At 43.6% G+C, this 21,440-nt stretch overlaps 1 protein-coding gene across 1 annotated transcript in view; it reads left to right on the top strand.

The window, feature by feature from the left end:
- HERC1 (HECT and RLD domain containing E3 ubiquitin protein ligase family member 1) overlaps positions 1–20,750 on the top strand; it is a 224,019-nt gene extending 203,269 nt beyond the window's left edge. Inside the window, exons 67-78 of the mRNA XM_077939543.1 lie at positions 508–630; positions 1,665–1,767; positions 3,828–3,997; positions 5,651–5,789; positions 8,310–8,479; positions 10,094–10,263; positions 10,530–10,695; positions 11,538–11,614; positions 12,693–12,945; positions 13,459–13,611; positions 16,814–17,119; positions 20,102–20,750. Coding sequence (XP_077795669.1) covers positions 508–630; positions 1,665–1,767; positions 3,828–3,997; positions 5,651–5,789; positions 8,310–8,479; positions 10,094–10,263; positions 10,530–10,695; positions 11,538–11,614; positions 12,693–12,945; positions 13,459–13,611; positions 16,814–17,119; positions 20,102–20,287 — 2,016 coding nt within the window. The 3' untranslated portion in view covers positions 20,288–20,750. The remainder of the gene's footprint in view (positions 1–507; positions 631–1,664; positions 1,768–3,827; positions 3,998–5,650; positions 5,790–8,309; positions 8,480–10,093; positions 10,264–10,529; positions 10,696–11,537; positions 11,615–12,692; positions 12,946–13,458; positions 13,612–16,813; positions 17,120–20,101) is intronic.
- Positions 20,751–21,440: the final 690 nt, after the last annotated feature.

Below are 21,440 nucleotides of genomic sequence, written 5' to 3'. Positions count from 1 at the left end.
TAACATACTAATACCACTTGCTATAAAACCCTTAAAAAATACAGGTACTAATAGCTCCTGTCTGGTAGCCTTGAGTTGAATGGCTGAATTGCAACATCACTGGTAGCTACTGCTCCTAAGTAGTAATTATCTCTGTCTTGTATACATCAAGAGTGTCCTTTAACAAGGAAATATTTTTGGCTTTTTCTATATCATTCCTTAGATACTTTTTGATATGAATGAGTATTTTTGAGTTAGGTATATTTTCCCCCTACCGTTCGTACTGATTATGGTTTAGCCACAGACATTTGAAGGATTTCACTTTGAAGAAAAAAGTTATATATGGACATTAAGAATTATTTCTTGTTGACTTATTTTGGTTAACATTTGTAGTATGCTCTGAAACCATTGTAGGTATTTGGAAACATAGCCAAGTTTGTCACTGAAGTAGAGAAAAAGGGTCCCAGAAACGGGGGAGTGTGTTTTAGGTCTTGTGATTTGCCTTACTGAGTACTGTTATTTCCTCAGGTGGCCTGTGGATTAAACCACACTTTGGCAGTGTCAGCAGATGGTTCCATGGTGTGGGCTTTCGGAGATGGAGACTATGGAAAACTAGGCTTAGGAAATTCCACTGCAAAATCTTCACCTCAGGTCAGTACTGCCTTGAATCTAGGTTTTCAGACAACATAAATAGTTTTCATCTATGTCAGTAGTTATTTTTATTTGGAAATAATTTACCTTTAGTACTTTTGGTAATTCATAATGAAGTTTAGAAGCTTCTGTTGTGCATTCTTGAATGCCCACATGCTAGGTCTTGATTTTAAATAAGCTATTAATCCAGATAAACTGGATTTAAAATTCTGCAAGGATAAGCTTCTGTCTCCCTAAACGGGTTTCACACTGTAGGACCTCTGATGTAGAGAAGAAATAATTAGAAACATATCTCCAGGGTGTCATGGAAGGAACTATGAGTAATCCTTTGTAACCCTCTGCATGCAGCTGTCATTTTTGCTTATTATTACCACTGAATTACACAGGTACACATCTCCTTTTAAAAAACAATACAAAGGAAATCTGAGTCCATAAAGAAAGAAATTAGAAGCTGTTATTCACACTATAGAAGATTTCTTGACTCCACAGAAGACTTTCTATATGATTGTTTTATGGGGTTTTCCTGACACATTTCACAAGCAGTGTGGTTTATAAAGCTTCAGCTTATATTCGGATTCACCACCATTTATAGTCTGTGACATCCTGATAGCTGTCTAGTGAATATTCAGTTAGGTATGCAGAGAGGCAGGAAAACCCACTCTGGAGAACATATACAGCAGTTATTGTCACCCATGAACGCTAAAATGTTAAACTAAAATGGTCTTCTAGTGTTCTTTAAAAGGTCCTGGAATTCCCTGTGGTCTCTATTACCCAGAGGAATGCTTCTACTTCACATAAGGCCCTGGAGACTTTAGTCAAACTGCCCCTGCCTCTGCACACTCCCTCCCCCAAATTCAGTTAGTTTGCAGAGCAGTAGGAGAAAATAACATTTCAGGTTTGGATTTGGGTCGAATAGGTAAGTGACAATTAGTATTTTTTTGGAAGATAGTTCTTGATACATGCCATTAGGCAAATTCAAGAGTGATTTTTTTTCTTCTTCTTAAAGTTGTGTGCCTTACACTTTTGTTTTGCAGAAAATTGATGTCCTTTGTGGAATTGGAATAAAAAAGGTTGCTTGTGGAACTCAGTTTTCCGTTGCTTTGACCAAAGATGGTCATGTGTATACCTTTGGTCAAGGTAAGACATTTTTCAGCTTATTTGCTTGGGTACACATCGTTATAAACATTGGCCTTCCAGTGTTATAGAATGTGTTCTAAATTGAGTCCTTTTTTTGTTCTAGGTGGTGAGTAGTCACTATGACCTTCTTTCACTAGATAATTTTCCACTCCTCTTTCATGTACTTTATTATAAAGACAGACTTCCCTCTCCATTAAGACCCCTTATGCCAGAGCCTGCACTCTTGCTAGAAGAGTCCCTGCCAAGGGCCGTCCCCTCTTCTTTTCTACTGCCCTTGACATGCTGCCACAAATACTGCCTTGACCACCAGAGCTCCTCTGTGTCCTGCCTCATTCTTCATCCCTTCTAGGGATTGGGGCTGCAGATCTTAGGAACTGGAGGAATTCATAGGCACTCTGGGTTCAAATCTTGAGTCGGTTCATAAGCCTGGCATTCATAGTGGGACTGAGATTCTTGGCAAGGGTCGTTTTTGAGGGATATGTGAGACAGGTGTGAGGAAGAGGAATTAAACCATGACTGAAGTTTCTAGTTGTGGGAGAACATCGATGTCTCTGACTGAGGACATGAGCTGTTTTGTGGGGAATGTAAGGAGCTTAGTTTTAGTTATGTTGAATGGACCCATTTGCCCTAAATAAATGTGGGGAAATGTCCACTTAGGCTATTGAGAATTTAGATCTGGAACTGAACTCCAGAAGGATTGGTTATGGAGATGTAGGTTTAGGACATTAGCTGCATAATGGTAGTAGTTAAATCCTTATTCGTATCATCTAAAAAACCCAGAATGAGAGTATAGAATGAGAAAAGAAAATAGAGCTCTGGGGCATTTGATGTAAAGGGCAGGTGGGCACAGGAATAAGACTTGCGAGGGCCGGGTGCCGTGGTTCACACCTGTAATCCCAGCACTTTAGGAGGCCGAGGCGGGTGGATCATCTAAGGTCAAGAGTTCGAGACCAGCCTGGCCAACATGGTGAAATGCTGTCTTTACTAAAAATACAAAAATTAGCTGAGCATGATGGCAGGCGCCTATAATCCCAGCTACTCGGGAGGCTGAGGCAGGGAGAATTGCTTGAAGCCAGAAGGCAGAGGTTGCAGTGAGCTGAAATTGTGCCATTGCACTCCAGCCTGGGCAACAAGAGCGAAACTTCATCTCAAAAAAAAAAAAACAACAACAAAGATTAAAAAGAAGAATTGGCAGAGCTGGCTTTGAAAGGAGTGGGTAGAGGTTACTGGTGAGCCAGTAACCTCACAGTGCAGTCTCTGAGAGGCAGGAAAAGCTGAGGCCACATTATTAGAAGGTTGCATGATGTTCCCATGGGCTGGAGCCTGAAAAGAAGCCACTGCAGTAGGCAATTAGGAGCTGACTCATGGCTTTTGAGAGTAGAATTTCAGTGCAGTGGAGAGAGTGGAAGTTAGGCCACAGAAGGTAGGCAAGCCAAGTGGACCTAGCAGGCTTTGTGCATCAGGAGCTGGCTAGCACCCTCTAGAAGTCTGGCAAGGTAAGGGCAGAGGTTGGTTGGAAGTTAGAGGACAAGTTGAATGATCTCTTATTTTAGAATATAAGAAACTTAAAATTACCCAGGCATGGTGGCATGTGCCTGTGGTCCGAGCTACTCAGGAGGCTGAGGTGAGGTTGAGGCTACAGTGAGCCAAGATCGCACCACTGCAGTGTACTCCAGTCTGGGCAACAGAGTGAGACCCTGTCTCAAAAAAGAACTTAAGAAACTTGAGAGCCTGAACTGTGTCAGTCAGACCCTGTCTTTTCAAAGATGTGGATATTGGAGAAGCCTCTTATTTTGAAACAAGTTACCAATTTTAGATATAACTTTTAAAAAAAATTTTTATGAATAAAGAGCCTGTGATGTTTTCCAGAGAAACAGCTTCACACTTTTTATTTATTCAGAACCTGGTGTACCTTTCCGGAATAGCAGCTTTAGCCTCAGTTGAGTTTTATGTGTCATTGCCATTCCACCATAAGAAGCTAAATGACTGATCAGAAAATATAAAAGCACTGTGGTGTGTGGTGCATAACATTTCCACATGTTTTTGTTTTGTTTTTTCAGATCGCCTGATAGGCTTGCCAGAGGGGCGTGCTCGCAATCACAATCGACCGCAACAAATCCCTGTCCTGGCTGGAATGATCATTGAAGATGTGGCAGTTGGAGCTGAACACACACTTGCTTTGGCATCAAATGGAGATGTGTATGCCTGGGGGAGCAATTCAGAAGGGCAGGTAAATATTTATATTGCTTGCTGCTGTCTCATATTCTAGAAATCTCACAGTGTTCCTCAGTTGGGGAAAGAGATAGGCTAGGAAATTCATGGTCTACTAAAATACTCCAAGCACATCACTTTGCCATGGGACTGATTATTTTGTAAGTCTAGTTATGTCTTCCTCTCTCGACTGTGGCCAAAGAAGTGTTATAGGGTTTAAAACAATTCTGGCAGTACAGCAAAGTGATTAAGGGGATTAACTGAGTATGTATGTGTGTGTCCTCACACATTATTAAGTGCCTGGCATGTAGTAAGCTGCAGTATGTAAGGATTTGCTACTGTCAACATTATCATCATTACTACAGCAAGATGTGAGGTTAGGTCCTGGGAATATCAGTTGATCTGGAAAAAGGAATGAAACAATAATATTTTTATATTTTATAATATGATGGTATACAAAGTATCTTTAGGTTTATGCAGGAGTCTTGTCATCCACATTATTTATAGGATTAAACTGAGCCTTTGAGATATTGATAAGAGACTCAAAAGGTGGATGTGTTCACCCTCCTCTATTTATGAAGTAGGGCGAGACCTTGGTGTGAGATGTCTGAGGTGCTGTGACGGTGACTTTGGGATCCACATGCAGAGCCACCTCCCCTTCCTCCATAAATCCTCTCTGGGTCGGCTTCCCCTAGTGCCAGGGACCCTTAAGTTCAAGGTCTGGCATTATTCATAGTAGCCTCAGTTTGGCTTCTGTGGTTTCCTCATCCCTATATTAACAGACAAGGAAACCGCTCATCATTGCAGTTGCAGTCTTACTGAGAGGAGAGTTAACTTTGAAGGCCCCGTTGGGAGTTTCCTGGCAGTAGCTTGACATGATACTTCCTAATGATGTTGATTTGCTTAGCTGCTGAAACACTGGCTCTCCCAGTCAGACCCTAAGTATAGAGATTTGGAGATTAGAATTTGCTTCCATATATGTTTTTATATATGTTTATGTATCGTTACACAGAAATCAGTGTGTTTTAAGTAAAAGCTCCATACATCATTCTGTTATTACTTAACTTTCCAAGAATTCATTTCCTTTCCATAAGTGGAATCCAAGGATGTGTTTAGTCATTAAGACTCATCTGCTAGATTTGGAATGTCCTTATTGCAGGTTAGTTTTTAGCAGTCTGAACTGTGAGGACTGTTATGATAGAGAAAATCAGAATGTATTTTATTACTGGGGGCTGGGTGTGGTGGCTCACACCTGTAATCCCAGCACTTTGGGAGGCCGAGGCAGGTGGATCACAAGGTCAGGAGTTCAAGACCAGTCTGGCCAAGATGGTGAATGCCCGTCTCTACTAAAAATTTAAAAATTAGCTGAGTGTGGTGGTGGGAGCCTGTAATCCCAGCTACTTGGGAGGCTGAGGCAGAAAATTGCTTGAACCAGGGAGGCAGAGGTTGCAGTGAGCTGAGATTGCGCCACTGCACTCTAGCCTAGGTGAAAGAGCAAGACCCCATCTCAAAAAAAAAAAAAAAAAAAAAAAAAGAATGTATTTTATTGATGCTGATGCATGGTACAGTTATTAACTTACTTATATCTGCCACTTTCTAAGAAAAATTTCATATTGACTTCCTCTTTTCCTCTTTCTAATTGAATCTCTGTATATTTATGATTTATGCCCAGCTCGGTCTAGGCCACACCAACCACGTTCGAGAACCAACCCTGGTAACAGGTCTGCAAGGGAAAAATGTTCGGCAGATCTCGGCCGGCCGCTGCCACAGTGCTGCGTGGACAGCACCACCTGTCCCACCAAGAGCACCAGGTGAGGAAGGGAATCTTCACGCTCTTGCAGCTTCTCTTTCAGCAGTACCCCATGGCACTGTCTGCTTGCCAGTTCCAAACTGTATCCAGCATCGTTGTGAAACCATCAAGCCTTCTGCCACACAAAGCATTATTTGTGCTACCAGCACTGGAATTGTTTTCATAGCAGGCATTTGTCCTGCTGACATCAGTATGAAGCAGGTCCTCTCTGCACCCCCCAAAAGAGAATACATATTACTTATGCAAGCAAAAATTTATAATTTTAGCAGCAACTAAGTTCTTTTTTTTTTTTTTTTGAGGTGGAGTCTCGCTCTGTCACCTAGGCTGGAGTACAGTGGTGTGATCTCAGCTCACTGCAACCTCCGCCTCCCAGGTTCAAGTGATTCTCCTGCCTCAGCCTCCCAAGTAGCTGGGACTACAGGCGTGCACTACCATTCCTGGCTAATTTTTGTATTTTTAGTAGAAACGGGGTTTTGCCATGTTGGCCAGTCTGGTCTCAAATTCCTGAACTCCAGTGATCCGCCCGCCTCAGCCTCCCAAAGTGTTGGGATTACAGGCATGAGTCACTACACCTGGCCAGTATTTTTAATATATAAAAGAAATGACAAATTATAGCTTTCTAAGGCCCACTGTTAGAAATAAAGATTAAAAGCCCTGAGACCATTTGTCAAATTCCTCACCTTAGTTAACCATTAGAAACACGATGCCTGTGCATTGGCACAGCCGTCACCTTGCTGCCATTTTATTCTTATGTTTAGCGAGACTGGTGGGCTACTTCTAGCTTTTTGTTGTTTGTTTTATTTTTAATTTATTGTGAAATTTTTGTATAGCTACACAAAGATTTAAATAAAACTGTAATATATACTTGTGTGCTCAACACCCAACTGTGGGCCCTTTCTGATTTGATCTATCTTCCATTCATTTCAGATGTAGCTATTACCTTAATGTTGTGACATTTGTCGTTCTTACACATTTCTTCATATTTGGGCGTTTCTTTTTTTTTTTTTTTTTTTTTCCCCCGAGACAGAGTCTCACTCTGTTGCCCAGGCTGGAGTGTAATGGCACAATCTCGGCTCACTGCAACCTCTGCCTCCCAGGTTCAAGCAGTTCTCCTGCCTCAGCCTCCCAAGTACCTGGGATTACAGGCATGCACCACCACGCCCAACTAATTTTCATATTTTTGGTAGAGATGGTGTTTCGCCATATTGGCCAGGCTGGTCTTGAACTCCTGACCTCAAGTGATCCACCCACCTCGGCCTCCCAAAGTGCTGGGATTACAGGTGTGAGCCACAGTGTCCAGCCATTGGACAAGGCCCTCAGACCTTGTTTTTCTACCATCTTCTGGTGTCTAAGGCACAAGAATTTCCCTGAAGCAAAGTTGTGCCTAAGAGCTCAGCATTCCCTTCTGGTTTTGCTAACCCCTCTATTTCTTAGGGAGTCCTAAAGTTCCCCATAGGGATTTTTTTTCTTAGATATCTAAGAGAGAAAAGTGGGAATTCCAGGTAGATTCCAAACAAGCAGGAAATGGTTTCTATTAATGGAATCTAGAATGAGCAGAGCTGCCTACGCACTGACAATTTCAGGTACTCAGTGGCTTCAGAGGGATTTCACTTCCACTTTAGGGCAGAAGTTATCCAACGTGACAGGTAAAGGTTCAAGCTCTGGGGCCACCTTGCTGGGGCTGAATCCCAGCTCCTCCACATGTGATCTGAGTGACTTTGAGACTCAGTGTTTTGTCTGTAAAATGAGGATAATAATAACTAACCTACTGCAAAGAGCTATAGAAGTAAGTGGACCCATTCATGTAAAGCTCTTAGAATAGTGCCAGGCACATAGAAGGGACTCAGTGAATGTTTGTTTTTACTAGGAACAAGCATAATACCTCTGGGAATTGCACTGTACCAGTCTTTATTTACAGGAAACTCAAGGGAGTTGGTATCTTGTTTTTACTCTGTGTTTTTGTGGGAGGGTAGCTGTGGATGCAGGCCTTGTAGTCTTTGCTTCTTACAGAACTCTTATTCTTATAGTAAAAGCCTTCATGAATCATGCACCTGTATGTTTCTGTCATTAATACTTTGTGTCAGATCCCTAGCGAATATGGAGTTGGCTCTGCTAAGTTTCCCATTTCCATTTTCCAGAACTGCCTACCTCGTCCTTGCCCACATTTGCAGTATTACGAAGATGGCAATTATTAAATATGAAAGGAAAAACTTGGCTTTATTTACTTATTTTTGTGAAGGAACTGCCTAAGTTCTATTGTTAAATAAATAGGAAATGAAAAGAGAAAATACCAGGTTTCATTTCCATAATGATAAAGACATTTTATTTTATTTTTTTCTCCGCCCCCTGATAAAGACATTTTAAAAACCAACACAAATGCACACAGAAAACTAAGATGAATCGATGGATAGAGGTTGGAATGGGTGTCCATGAGCTTCTCTATATGCTTGAAATTTTTCAAAATGTGGAAAGTGAAAGCAGTGCTGTTTCCTTCACAAGTGCCCATTTGCTTTCTGGACAGGTGTGTCAGTACCTCTGCAGCTGGGCCTGCCTGACACACTGCCCCCCCAGTACGGGGCGCTGAGAGAAGTCAGCATTCACACGGTGCGGGCCAGGCTCCGGCTGCTTTACCACTTCTCTGACCTCATGTACTCGTCCTGGAGACTGCTGAACCTTAGCCCCAACAACCAGGTAACCGACTGGCATGGTAAGCCGCCAGGCACAGACTGGCGTGGTAAGCAGTGCCCATGACATGCTCACCAGGCCCCAGGGCTTTTCCCTCTGCCTTTGGAAAATGCTTTCCTGGCTAATAAGATGACAATTCTATTCCCATTTTATTGCTGTGTTAGGGACAGTCTAGAGTTTGGTCATGATGCTGCTAGACACAGAGTGGTGTTCCTTCTGTGTTTTGGTTTGTTCAAAAATCGAGTAGAATGGCTAAGCATGCCATTTCTTTTTTTGAGATGGAGTCTCGCTCTGTCGCCCAGGTTGGAGTGCAGTGGCACAATCTCGGCTCACTGCAACCTCTGCCTCTCAGGTTCAAGCAATTCTCCTGCCTCGGCCTCCTGAGTAGCTGGAATTACAGGCCTGCGCCACCATGCCTGGCTAATTTTTGTATTTTTAGTAGAGACGAGGTTTCAGCCTATTAGTCAGGCTGGTCTCGAACTCCTGACTTCAAATGATCCCCCCACCTCCACCTCTCAAATTGCTGGGATTACAGGTGTGAGCCACCGCACTCAGCCACTAAGCATGCCATTTCTGCAAAGTCTAGAATATGATTTTAAAATGTAAGCACACAAAGCTATTAGAACCACAGTCAGGGTTGTTACATAAATGAATCTGAGAAGTTTCAGATACTTTTTTCTCTTCTTACAAATTAGCATTCTGGGTCCTGGGGAAAGGGAGGTCAGGGAAATAAAGTAAATATTGCTGATTTGTCTCTTTATGGACTAGTCTAGTAACAAAGTGGCTAGCTATCGTGTGTGCGTGTGCATGCGTGTGTGTGTGTGTGTGTGTGTGTGTGTGATTTGACAAATAGGTAGCCAGGCAGCAGAGTCCTGTGCAGCACTAAACAGAGTGTTAGCACACTGTAATTCGTGGGAGAAATGTTTATAGTGTAAAGTGAATTGAGAAAGGCAGCTCAAAATGGTAACAGTGTGAGAAACGTTGTGTATACATACACAGAAAAGAACTGGAAGGAAATAGATGAAATTACCAATGGGGCATCTCTATATGGTAGGATTTGGAATCACTTAATTTGTGTATACATGTGTGTATCCTTCTCTGTATTTTCTAAGGTTTTTAAAAATAGTAATTATATATTTTATCAGAAAAAAAAATTTTAAAGGTTACTAATAGTTACTAATCCTGAGTTTATGCTCTTAAAGTGCATTTTTAAAAGAATGTATGTTCTGTTTTTCAATTTTTAAAATAATATTGAGACAGGGTCTCACTGTGTGCCCAGGCTGGAGTGCAGTAGTGTGATCTCAGCTCACTGCAGCCTCAACCTCCTTGGACTCAGGTGATCCACCCACCTCAGCCTCCCAAGTAGCTGGGAGTACAGGCACATGCCACCATGCCCAGCTAATTTTTATGTTTTTGTAGAGATGGGTTTTGCCATGTTGCCCAGGCTAGTCTTGAACTCCTGGGCTCAAGTGATCCGCCCACCATAGCCTCCCAAAGTGCTGGGACTATAGGCATGAGCCGCTGCACCCAGCCAAAATAATGTATGTTCTACAAGTGAAAATTGTTATTTCTTTTAAGCCTAGATTATACCATTTCTGATACCCGTACCTTCTGTTACAGAACAGCACATCCCATTATAATGCTGGAACTTGGGGCATTGTACAGGGACAACTTCGGCCTTTGTTAGCCCCAAGAGTCTACACTCTGCCAATGGTGCGCTCCATAGGAAAAACCATGGTTCAAGGCAAAAACTATGGACCTCAGATAACTGTAAAGAGAATATCAACCAGGTTAGCATATGTATGTATGTTTCACTAACAAGTGGGATTTTTTCAGATGGATGTTATTACTAATTTCTGTGAATCTTAGTTTACTCACTTCTAAGGCAGTGTAGATAGTAATAGTACTTACATTAGTACCCAGTGTGGTTACAGTGGGCCTAGCACAGTGTTTGGCTGTTAAACTAGCTTTTTCACTCACTGATGGGAAGATGTCATGTGATTTTGGGGAAATTGGTAAGAGTTGTATTTCATTGCTTTCTCTCTTTCTTTTAAAGAGGACGGAAGTGTAAGCCCATTTTTGTCCAAATAGCAAGACAAGTAGTTAAGCTGAATGCATCAGACCTCCGTCTGCCTTCCCGAGCGTGGAAGGTTAAGCTGGTTGGAGAAGGGGCTGATGATGCTGGAGGAGTGTTTGATGACACCATCACAGAGATGTGCCAGGTATATTCCTGCAGTGTCCCCTGCTGAGTTACCTAGTCTGCTAGTGGCCATTTTGCTGTTTCCAGTGATCACTCTGCCAGGCTTGTTTTCATAAATGTAGCAAGGATGCATTTGTGAGCCTCATATAAAGTCATGCTGTTAGTGATACGTAGGCAAATTAGAGCAACAGTTTTTGAAATGCTTTGTCAAGATACCTTACTACATAAATATCAGTTCTTAGGCATCTACCAGTGACTCACCATCTGTTGTGTTATAATATTGGCAGAACAAACAGCAATGGCATATATGTACATTTACGTAACAGACAAATCCAGGAGCACCCATGTGCTCTGATTTATTCTGGTGCTTTTAGAACAAAGTAGAACTGCCAGATTCCAGGGGAGTTAGAAAAATAAATGTTAAGAACTGGTCTTAAAATTAGACCAGTTCTAATTTTAAGATCTGCATTGGCAGCTTTGCTTCCAGATCAGCTCTGTCCTTTCCAGCATTGCCTAGTATCAGGATTTTTCCAGTAAACCCTGTGACTAAAATAATGCTTGACTATCATTATTGAATCTATTTGAAACATCACTACACTCTTTTCATAGCAACCACTACTCCTGCCCTGGATTGATTTTCTCATTCCTTTTGGTTCTTCATACATGAGTGCTTTCCATAAGGGGGATTTCCTAATCTCATTTTAAATTGAAACCACGAAAATGAAGTATGAAATCATCAGTTGTCACACGGCATTATAAATTCCTCAAAATACGCTCTTTTTAGTATGATCTTTAATGTAATTGGTTTGTTCTCTTCATGCATTTGATTGTCATTTCTCAAAAAATTTTTTCTTTCTTCTACAGGAACTTGAAACTGGTATTGTTGACCTTCTTATACCCTCTCCCAATGCCACTGCAGAAGTGGGTTACAATAGGGACAGGTATGCAGTCAGCAATGTTCATTATATGTCTAAAATAATAATAATAGCTCACGTTTATTGAGTACTTACTATGTACCAGGCACTGTTTTAAGTGCTTTACACCTATTATCCCCTTCAGTCCTCATTATAACCCTAAGGAGTAAATATTATTGTTATCCTCTTGTCAAAGATGAGGAAACAGGCCAGGCGCAGTGGCTAATGCCTATAATCCGAGCACTTTGGGAGGCCGAGGCGGGTGGATCACCTGATGTCAGGAGTTTAAGACCAGCCTGGCCAACGTGGTGAAACCCCGTCTCTATAAAAAATATAAAAATTAGCTGGGCATGGTGGCACATGCCTGTAATCCCAGCTACTTGGGAGGCTGAGGCAGGAGAATCACTTGATTTGAACCCAGGAAGTGGAGGCTGCAGGGAGCTGAGATCGTGCCACTGCACTCTGGCCTGGGCAACAGAGCGAGACCCCATCTCAAAAAAAAAGGGAAACAGGCGCATCCTTCAAGACTTGGTATTTATTGAGACTAAATCAATGATAACATAGAGGGGGAGAGGAAGCTCAGACTTGATCATGAAACCTGATTTATGTTTCTGAAGGCCCACATGGCCTCCCCATAATGAATTTTCTACACCAAAATTTGTTTAAAAGTTTTATTATGCTAGCAAGTCACAAAAGTTAGTATTTGCAATTACATATTATCTTTATATTTGCAAAATTTTGAATTTTGGATCCTGTTTCATGGACTTGTAAATTAAAAACAATGATTTTAGAAAACAGGGCATTCTGGAGCAGGTAGCTTAAGATCCTTACATAGTTCTTCTAAAAATAGTTCAGAATACAGTCCATGTGCTGTGTGAAATAGTAACTACATGTGGTCCACATGTGGCTTTTGAGAACTCAACATGTGATTAGGGAAGCTGAAGAACTGAATTTTTAGTTTTATTTAATTACTTTAGCCTCATGTGGCTAATGGATGCCATATTGAACAGTACAGGTATAGACTAACGCTATAGCTGTCGTTGCTAACTTATTTCTAACAGAAATGAGGAAAATACTGTTTGAAATATTCCCTTTAATTTTGCAGGTTCCTTTTTAACCCTTCTGCCTGCCTCGATGAACACTTAATGCAGTTTAAGTTTTTAGGAATTTTAATGGGGGTTGCCATTCGCACAAAGAAGCCTCTGGACCTTCACTTGGCCCCTCTGGTGTGGAAGCAGCTGTGCTGTGTCCCACTCACCTTAGAGGACCTGGAGGAGGTGGATCTGCTCTACGTGCAGACTCTCAACAGCATTCTTCACATTGAAGACAGTGGGATTACCGAGGAGAGTTTCCATGAGGTAAATCCTGGCCAGTCTATGTTTCTACTGGTGTTCACTTCCTATAGGCACAGACTAGAATTTTTCTGTGTAAAATTGAGATATAGTCTTCCACTTGCTGTCTGGCTGAACCATGCCATATCTATGCCATTGCTGCCCTTAGCAGCTCAACCCCAGTAGTTTAAACAGCTTCTGATAGATAGAGCAGGCTCCTGGCCTTAGCTGCTCCTTCCCCCTTAATTTTTTTCTGCCTGTTAGCGTGAAGAACCAAAGTGGAAAGGGAGGCCTGGGGTCACCAGAGTTCAACAGGCCTGGTTTGGGAACAGAGAGATTTGGTCCCATTTTTAACTACAGCTGGTTGAGTGATCACGTTGCTGCTGATCAAGTAGCCGGATCAGTCCTACCTGTCTTGTTTTCCTTGTTTTTATCCTTAAAAATTGTGAGTTTGTTATTGCTGTGCCATATTTGTATGTAAAATACTTTTTGCTGTCATTTCTACCTTGTAATAAAAATTCTTTTTTCTTCTGTTCCTAGATGATTCCTCTTGATTCTTTTGTTGGCCAAAGTGCTGATGGCAAAATGGTTCCTATAATCCCTGGCGGAAATAGTATCCCACTCACATTTTCCAATAGGAAGGAATATGTGGAGAGGGCCATTGAATATCGACTTCATGAGATGGACAGACAGGTAAGATGAAACTTAACAGGAGGTACACATGAATGCTTGGGTTTCTTTCCAAATGAGAGCTGACTGGTTATGCCAAAATCTGATATGTATTTACTGTGTTAATTCCTCTGTATGTATGTATGTATGTATTTATTTATTTTAATTTACTTATTTATTTTTGAGATAGCATCTCACTCTGTCGCCCAGGCTGGAGTGCAGTGGTGCAATCACAGCTCACTGCAGCCTCTGCCTTCTGGATTCAAGTGATTCTCTGGCCTCAGCTTCCCCAGTAGCTGGGACTACAGGCACGTGCCATCACTCCTAGCTAATCTTTTTATTTTTTGGTAGAGACAGGGTTTTGCCATGTTAGCCAGGCTGGTCTCGAACTCCTGGCCTCGAGTGATCCAGCTGCCTCAGCTTCCCAAAGTGTTGGGATTATAGGCATAAGCCACCACACTCAGTGATTCCTTTGTATTTATATTTCAAACCCTATTCGGAGACTTTTCAGGCCTTCTCCTTATCCAGTGCCTTAAATCGGTTCTGAATTGGTCTTTGGTTAGATTGAGACCGTTTTCATCTGGCATTCAGACCTTGCCTTCTTACTCCTCCTTAGTCCTGTTTGTCCTCATGTCTTACTGCTTCCCAGCTCAGCTGCTTACTGCTTACTGCATCCCCCCACTCTAGTTGGGTTAGTCAGGGCCCACGTAAATGAACCCCCAAATGCTGGTCTTACGACCTCACATGCATTTCCCTTTCCCTCTCTTGCTGCTATTCTTTAAACCTCAGCTAAGAGGGCATCTCCTGCACACACAAGCTTTCCTCCAGGTCACCAACCTGTAGAGATCTTTTTCCTTACTTTGAGGTTCATTGAAGTTCCTCAAGATATATCACGTACTTCTATGTTATGGTCTAAGAATTAGGCCCCAGAATTTAGGTCTTGTTTCCTCAGCTTGCAAGAAATTGAATGAAGAATGCATTTTCTATTTCATTTGAGTTACCTTGTTATGTGCTGACGGGTAGGTAAGCATTTAATAAATAATGGGAGTGTGAATGAGTGACCACAGAAGTAAATATCATGTCCAAAAATGGTTCTTTTGATAACACAATCATTAATAGCATTTCAACAATACTTTATTTGCAGAATATGTTGGGGTCTTCTCAAGATCTGGACTCAGGCTGTGAAGCTATAGAAGTTTAATAATTTGAAGTATACATATTCCATACCCCTCACTCCCGGCTCCTTCTTAGACTTTGGGTTTGGGCCAAGTCCAGTCAGAAAAATGGTATCTTTAGCCTAATGAAGTTGGGTCTTGTCAGTGATGCTGTTTACACAGCCAGGGATTTGTTGTCTCCAGTTCATGAATATTTTTAATCCCCAGAGAATAAATAACTGACTAGAAATGTGTTGATAACCTCCTGCATGCCAGCCATGGTGCCAGGCACTCTTGCCTGCCATTTTTCCCATAGATACTCTGTGAAGTTAGGATTACCAGCACTGTTTCACAGAAGAAAGCACTGAGTGCCCACGGCAGAGCCAAGACCCCAAACCAGGCTCCAAGATGGTGTCCAGGCTCTTCTGATGACCCTTCTTCTGAGGGTTGGATGGGCACTCCCTTTCCACAGCTGTGCTCTGCTCTGGCTTTGTTCTGTTCTCAGTAACAAGCCCTTCTTCCTCTTTCACTTCTTCTTCATCTCTTAGAACTGTTTGTCCCAAAGCTGTCCCCAGTTGTCCCCCTGCCATCTCCAAGCAGCCAGTCCCGTACCTCAGCCTGATTTTTTTTCCAAACAGCTTTTGTTTTGTGTTCCGCCAAGCATAACAGCTTGTTTGTTCGTTTTTGTTTTCGGTTGGCAGACTTTGGTGGGGTATTGACCTTTACAGTAGAGCCTGCCTTTACTGCCAATCTCTGATCCTTATGGGCCAACCTTAGTGCCAGTTTTTAATTTATTTTTTAAGAGAGGGTCTTGCTCTGTCACCCAGGCTGGAGTGCAGTGGCACAATGATAGCTCACTGCAGCCTTGAACTCTTGGGCTCAAAGGATCTCCTGCCTTAGCCTCCCAAGTAGCTGGGATGACAGGGCAAGCCATTGCACTTGGCCTAGTTTTTTTTAATATAATAAATTTTATTATATATATTTAAGGTGTACAATACGATAATATAGGATATGCATATAGATAGTAAAAAGGTTATTATAGTGAAGCAAATTAACATATCCATCACCTCACGTAGTTACTCACTTCCTTAAGGTATGGTCCCTCTTCAGATTCTCAGACTTTTTACATGGTGGTAGATGGTTTTGAGTTGGCCAGGAGCAAAGAAGTATTTATGAAACCTTGAACAGTGGTGAGTCTGTGCGTAGGATATGCACTACTGTATAATCTTGGAGGAGACATTTTTCTAAACAAGCTGTCAAGGCAGCCCCTGGTTGCACCCCACTTGGCACTCCCCAACTTGCCTGTGCCCAGCACTATGATGCTAAGAGAACAGTGCAGTGTAGAATTACCCAGTCACACAGAATTTCATGTGGTTACTCATATATAGTTCTCATCAGAGCCACTTGAGAGCAGCAATGTCTGCATTTTTCAGATGGAAAAATTAAGAGAGTTAATAATCGGTAGAGCTGGGAGTTAGAACCCAAGTCTCTTGACTAAATTTGTTGCCTTTTCTATTGCCTTCCTAAAGAAGGACTTCCCATTTTTACTTTCTTCTTTGTACTTTTCAGATTTTTTTTTACAATGAGCATAAATAATTTTTACAAAAAGGATATAACTATTTTCAAAAGACAAATATAAATTTAAAAAACAGTAGACAACTAGATGAGTCTCCCAAGAGCTTCTTACCTTTATGAGATGAAGGGTCCACACATGCATAGTTTGACAGCATATGGCCACATATGATTAGGAATGTGAGTGAGTGGGGCTGACATCAGGGAGGGCCCCAGTGGGCTGGGATTTTGTGGTAGAGGGAAGTCAGGCTCCTAAATTGGACTTGAAGTGGAACCAGGAGTGTAAGAATCCCACAGCAGGGAGAGGCTCTAAGAAGGGTTGTGAGGGAGGGAGGGTGGGCCTTTTTGGCTGACTCTCATAGAGCCTGGCGGTCTGAGAAACAAGTGGAGGGTCTGGGGAGCAGATGAGCAGGCAGCAGGAGGCGCCTAGCCCCACGGGGCCCATAGCGGATGCCAGGTTCCCGCACACTCATTGAATGAGCAACCTCTCCTGGGAGCAGGTGGCTGCAGTCCGAGAAGGGATGTCCTGGATTGTTCCTGTGCCGCTGCTGTCCCTCCTCACGGCAAAACAGCTGGAGCAAATGGTGTGTGGGATGCCCGAGATCTCTGTGGAAGTCTTGAAGAAAGTGGTGCGGTACCGTGAGGTGGATGAGCAGCATCAGCTGGTGCAGTGGTTCTGGCATACGCTGGAAGAGTTCTCCAATGAAGAGCGGGTGCTTTTCATGAGGTTTGTGTCGGGAAGATCTCGGCTACCAGCCAACACTGCTGACATTTCTCAGAGATTTCAAATCATGAAGGTTGATAGGGTAAGTAAGCTATTCTTTCTTTCTTTGTCATGTCTGCCTTATTGCGTCATTGTTGTTGAGACAGGGTCTCATTCTGTAGCCCAGGCTGGAGCACAGTGGCGTGATTTCAGCTCACTGCAACCTCCACTTCCTAGGTTCAAGCAGTTCTGCCTCAGCCTCCCGAATAGCTGGGACTACAAGTGCGCGCCACCACACCTGGCTAATATTTTTGTATATTTTGGCAGAGACAGGGTTTCACCATGTTGGCCAGGCTGGTCTTGAACTCCTGACCTCGGGAGATCTGCCCACCTCGGCCTCTCAAAGTACTGGGATTACAGGCCTGAGCCAACATGCCTGGCCCTCTGCCCCTTGTTGCTTTTATGTTGGGGAAACCAAACTATGACCTTCAAGTAGGCCTGCCTATTCATGCTTAATACTTGGAATTTCCATATTAATGAGAAAATCAAGCAATAAAATTTGTTTAGAAATATCATTTAGCTTCAGTGGGAAGAGTCCTAAGTGGATGTAGAGAGCATACTACAACCAGCAACCTTCCCTAAATCTTCCAGCATCTTCCTGAGTTAAAGCTGAACTTGGCACAGGGATCATCATACTGCCTGTTCCTGCACTGAGCCATGGCCTTGTTTGTTTTCATGAAGATATTAACCATTAACTAGTGGGTGTGTGCCCCAGAAGGAACCCAAAGATGCGGGGAGCAGCGATAACAGTCTGTGCCCGCTTGTGTGGCATGCATTGTGGGGCAGGCAGGGCTGCATCTCTGCCATCTAAAGGCCCCAGCTGCAGAGCCCCAGCCCAGCTGCCATTTTGACAGATGGCTTAGGAATAAGAGGGCTTAGAGTCTGAAAAGCACACTGCTGCCAGAGTCATCTTTCTTAAGCACCCATCTGACCGTGTCATTCTCCTTCTTTTAGACCTCTCAGAGGCCCCCTATGTTGACTCCGAAATAAATGCCAATGACCTTAGCTGCCTTAAACACTTCCACAGTCTGGCCTCTGCCCCACTTTCTGATGTCACATCTTGATACTTCTCATGTTCTGGTCACAATGGGCTGCTTGCCTTTCTCCCCAGTAGACCAGGATGTTTTTAAAACTCTGTGCTTTTATGTAACCTGTTCCCTCTGCTTTAGTAAGTCCTCCTTCGCACCCCTTTCCTTCTATCTCTGGCAAGCACTTACTCATCCTATAAGCCCAATGCCAGTCAACTCCTCCAGGAACCCCTCCTAGATGCTTTCCAGGAGTGCCCCTACCATGCTGAAGGCAGACCTAGCCAGACTCCTTCTCTCCACCTCCTGAACACTGGGTACAGCCCTCAAACCCAGAACTTACTGCGTTCAGTTAGGAGTGCCTCTCCTCCCTCTGTCTCCATCCCCAGTCTTCACAAGCCCCCTCTTCCATATGAGCTGGGCAATTCACTGAGCAGGGCCCATGATGTTTGTTCAGAAAACAGTAAGGGAAGTGGGGCCTCTTCACACACAGGCCCTTCCTGCCAGTTTAAGTGTCTGGCTTTCTGGTGTTTTTCCAGTAGCTACTCTTGGAAGTTGCTGTAGCCAAAGCTACTCCTCCCTGTGCTGCCTCCTGAGGCAGCAGGCCGCTGCTCTGCTCCTGGGCTAGGCTTGCTGGAGAAGCCACGTGCAGGAAGGGTTATAAAAAGCCTTTCCATAAATTTTCTGCATGACTTGCCAAGAACTGTAAGTTGTAAATCTGTTTTCTTGCTTCAGAGAGAAGTAGGGAGGAGGAAATGGCTCCTTTCTATTCAGCTCTGGAAACAACCCTTGCCTTATGTCTGTCCTGGGCTACCCCTGCCGTTTTAGGAGGCCTCAGGGTTGTCAGCCTCAGCAACTGACTACTGTGGTCATTTCCTCTGTGGCTTTTAGATCTTGTCTACAGTACTCACATTTAGGTCATCAGAGCCACCTAGTGGCACCTCCCTTCCTTGCTGCTTTCAGTTTTTCTGCGTTGAGCTCTATGTCATCCCTGGCTCTGGTGCATTTGGGCTACTGGGCCGTCCGCCTCCCCTCGCAGGACACGCGGCTCACCTAGGCGTGGGCTCTGCGGAGGAGGGCTGCTGTCAAGAGGATGTTGAGTGAGGGAAGACAGGTTCTTTTTTTTTTTTTTTTTTTTAAGCAAACCTTTTAAAAATGTATAAAAACAGTATAATGTCATTACTTTTATTATGAATTGTTTAGAAAATAGTTGTATTTGCAAGGAGGGATAAGGAACATATATAATCCTGTCTCTCCAGTAGTAGCTATTTTTACCTTTGTGAAATTCCTCGTAGTCTTTGCCTCAATTGTACAATTTTTTACACGATGTATGTAGAATTTTTTCTGCCTTTTTTTAACCTCCTAATGTATCCTGAACACCTGTTTTGCTGCCAGCCATAATTATAATTTTAAAGGACGCACCACCATCAGTTAAATGGATGGGCTGGGGTTTAATTGACTGCCCCTTCCTTATGTGAGCTGTGCGAGGCGGCCAGGACGCCGCAGAGGAGGCAGAGTGCACATGAGGACAGGGAGAGGAGAAGGGGCAAAGAGGCTCCCAGAGCCGGCTGCACCTCACAGCTGTTCTTTCCATTCTGCCTGCTCTGTTGGGGGATTCCTGCAGCTGGCTTCCAGTCTGTACCCTCTTGATGGATGGGTACGAACGACAGGTGCCTTCTTACTACGCTCTCATCCTGTGCCAGGCGCTGTGTGTAGTGTATTCTCTCAAGCAATCCTGCCAGTCAGAGCTTCTCCTCGCTTTACATACGCAGACACTGGAGGAGGCGAGGAGAGGAAAGAACATTTTCACCCAGAGCCTTGAGGGCCACGGAACAGTAGGGCCTTGGCTCATTCTATCTGGCCCAGTCTCTATGTCCACTTGACTTAACCATGTGGCCATGTTAATTCCATCTTGAAGGCAGGGAGAGGTCATGGGCAGCCCCACTCCCCCTTATGGCACTCTCATGTCCCCAGTCACAGCTCTGGGTCTCTCTCCACAGCCTTACGACAGTCTGCCTACCTCACAGACCTGCTTCTTCCAGCTGAGGCTGCCCCCGTACTCCAGCCAGCTGGTCATGGCCGAGCGCCTGCGCTATGCCATCAACAACTGCCGCTCTATCGACATGGACAACTACATGCTCTCAAGAAACGTGGACAACGCCGAGGGCTCCGACACTGACTACTGACCGCGCGGGTGCTCTCACCCTCCCCTCTGTCCCTCAATAATGCTCACTTCTGATTTGATGTTGATATACTTTTATGGTAACTACGTAGATGTTTTAGGAACATAAACCAACATTATAAACAGTGGCCACATTTAGTTATTCTAAATGTAACAAAGAAATTAGATGTTTTTATTTTTCTGTGATTGTACAAAAACAACAAAAACAAAGTGCTCTCAGTCAGGTTTTTCCCTCCATATTTTTGGTCACTTTTGATAAGTTTGCATGAAACCATTTTGGTGCATTTTTAGTTGGGAATGGTACCTTTTTGTAAACCCACCCAGTGAACATGAAATTGTACATTGTGTATAATTGTTCATTAGAAAGGACAGTTTTACATGAATATTCATATATTTATTTTGTTTTAATTTGAATTGCCTGTTCAGGGTTCCTTATGCAGAGAAATAAAGCAGATTCAGGAACTGGAGCGTGGCTGTTGGTATTGCTTCCTGCGGAGCTTCTGACTGGGGGCTACCATTGAGGCAGACATGAGCCCAGAACACAATGAGCTTCCAGGCTGGTCTTGCTCTCACGGCTTTTTGACCCGTTCAGAAACATTCCTTTACATTGAGGGTGGGCTTTACTTGGAAATAACATAGCAGGGAACCATGTGGTTCTAGGAGACCCCTCTGGGTTGGAAGCCCCTATTTTCCATTGTTCTTCTGTCATCCTGGGTCTCTCTCACTTTGTTCCCTCAGCTGCTCCGCCCCTCTCAGCACCACCCGTCCTTCTCTGGACAGCCCCAGCTACCTAATGTGGAGGGCGACTCTACCAGACAAGGAGGAAGGGGACCACAGTGATGTCGTCTGGCCCTTCCTGTGAAGAACCTACAAAGACAAAATGAGCACGTGATGGAATTAAAGAACAGGGCAGTTTACAGCATGTCTCTGTGGGGAGGGCAGCCAAGGGGAAGGTGTTACAGAAAGGCCAGCTACCGCTAACAGGCACTGAAGCATGTATCAGTGAGTGAATGAGTGGGTGGATGTGGGAATTAGCGTGAGAACTGATGAGTGGCTTTCACATCCTTGAATGATGGAATTGTGCAGAGGGCTGGGGAAGGGGTTACATTCTTGGTGCTTAAACTCAGCCAGCCCCTGCGGGCCCTCAGTGCTGTGTG

The sequence above is a fragment of the Macaca mulatta genome, chromosome 7 (assembly GCF_049350105.2).
Source record: "Macaca mulatta isolate MMU2019108-1 chromosome 7, T2T-MMU8v2.0, whole genome shotgun sequence".
Lineage (NCBI taxonomy): Eukaryota > Metazoa > Chordata > Mammalia > Primates > Cercopithecidae > Macaca > Macaca mulatta.
The sequence above is the reverse complement of the archived record's forward strand: the minus strand, read 5'-3'. Positions and strand labels throughout refer to the sequence as shown.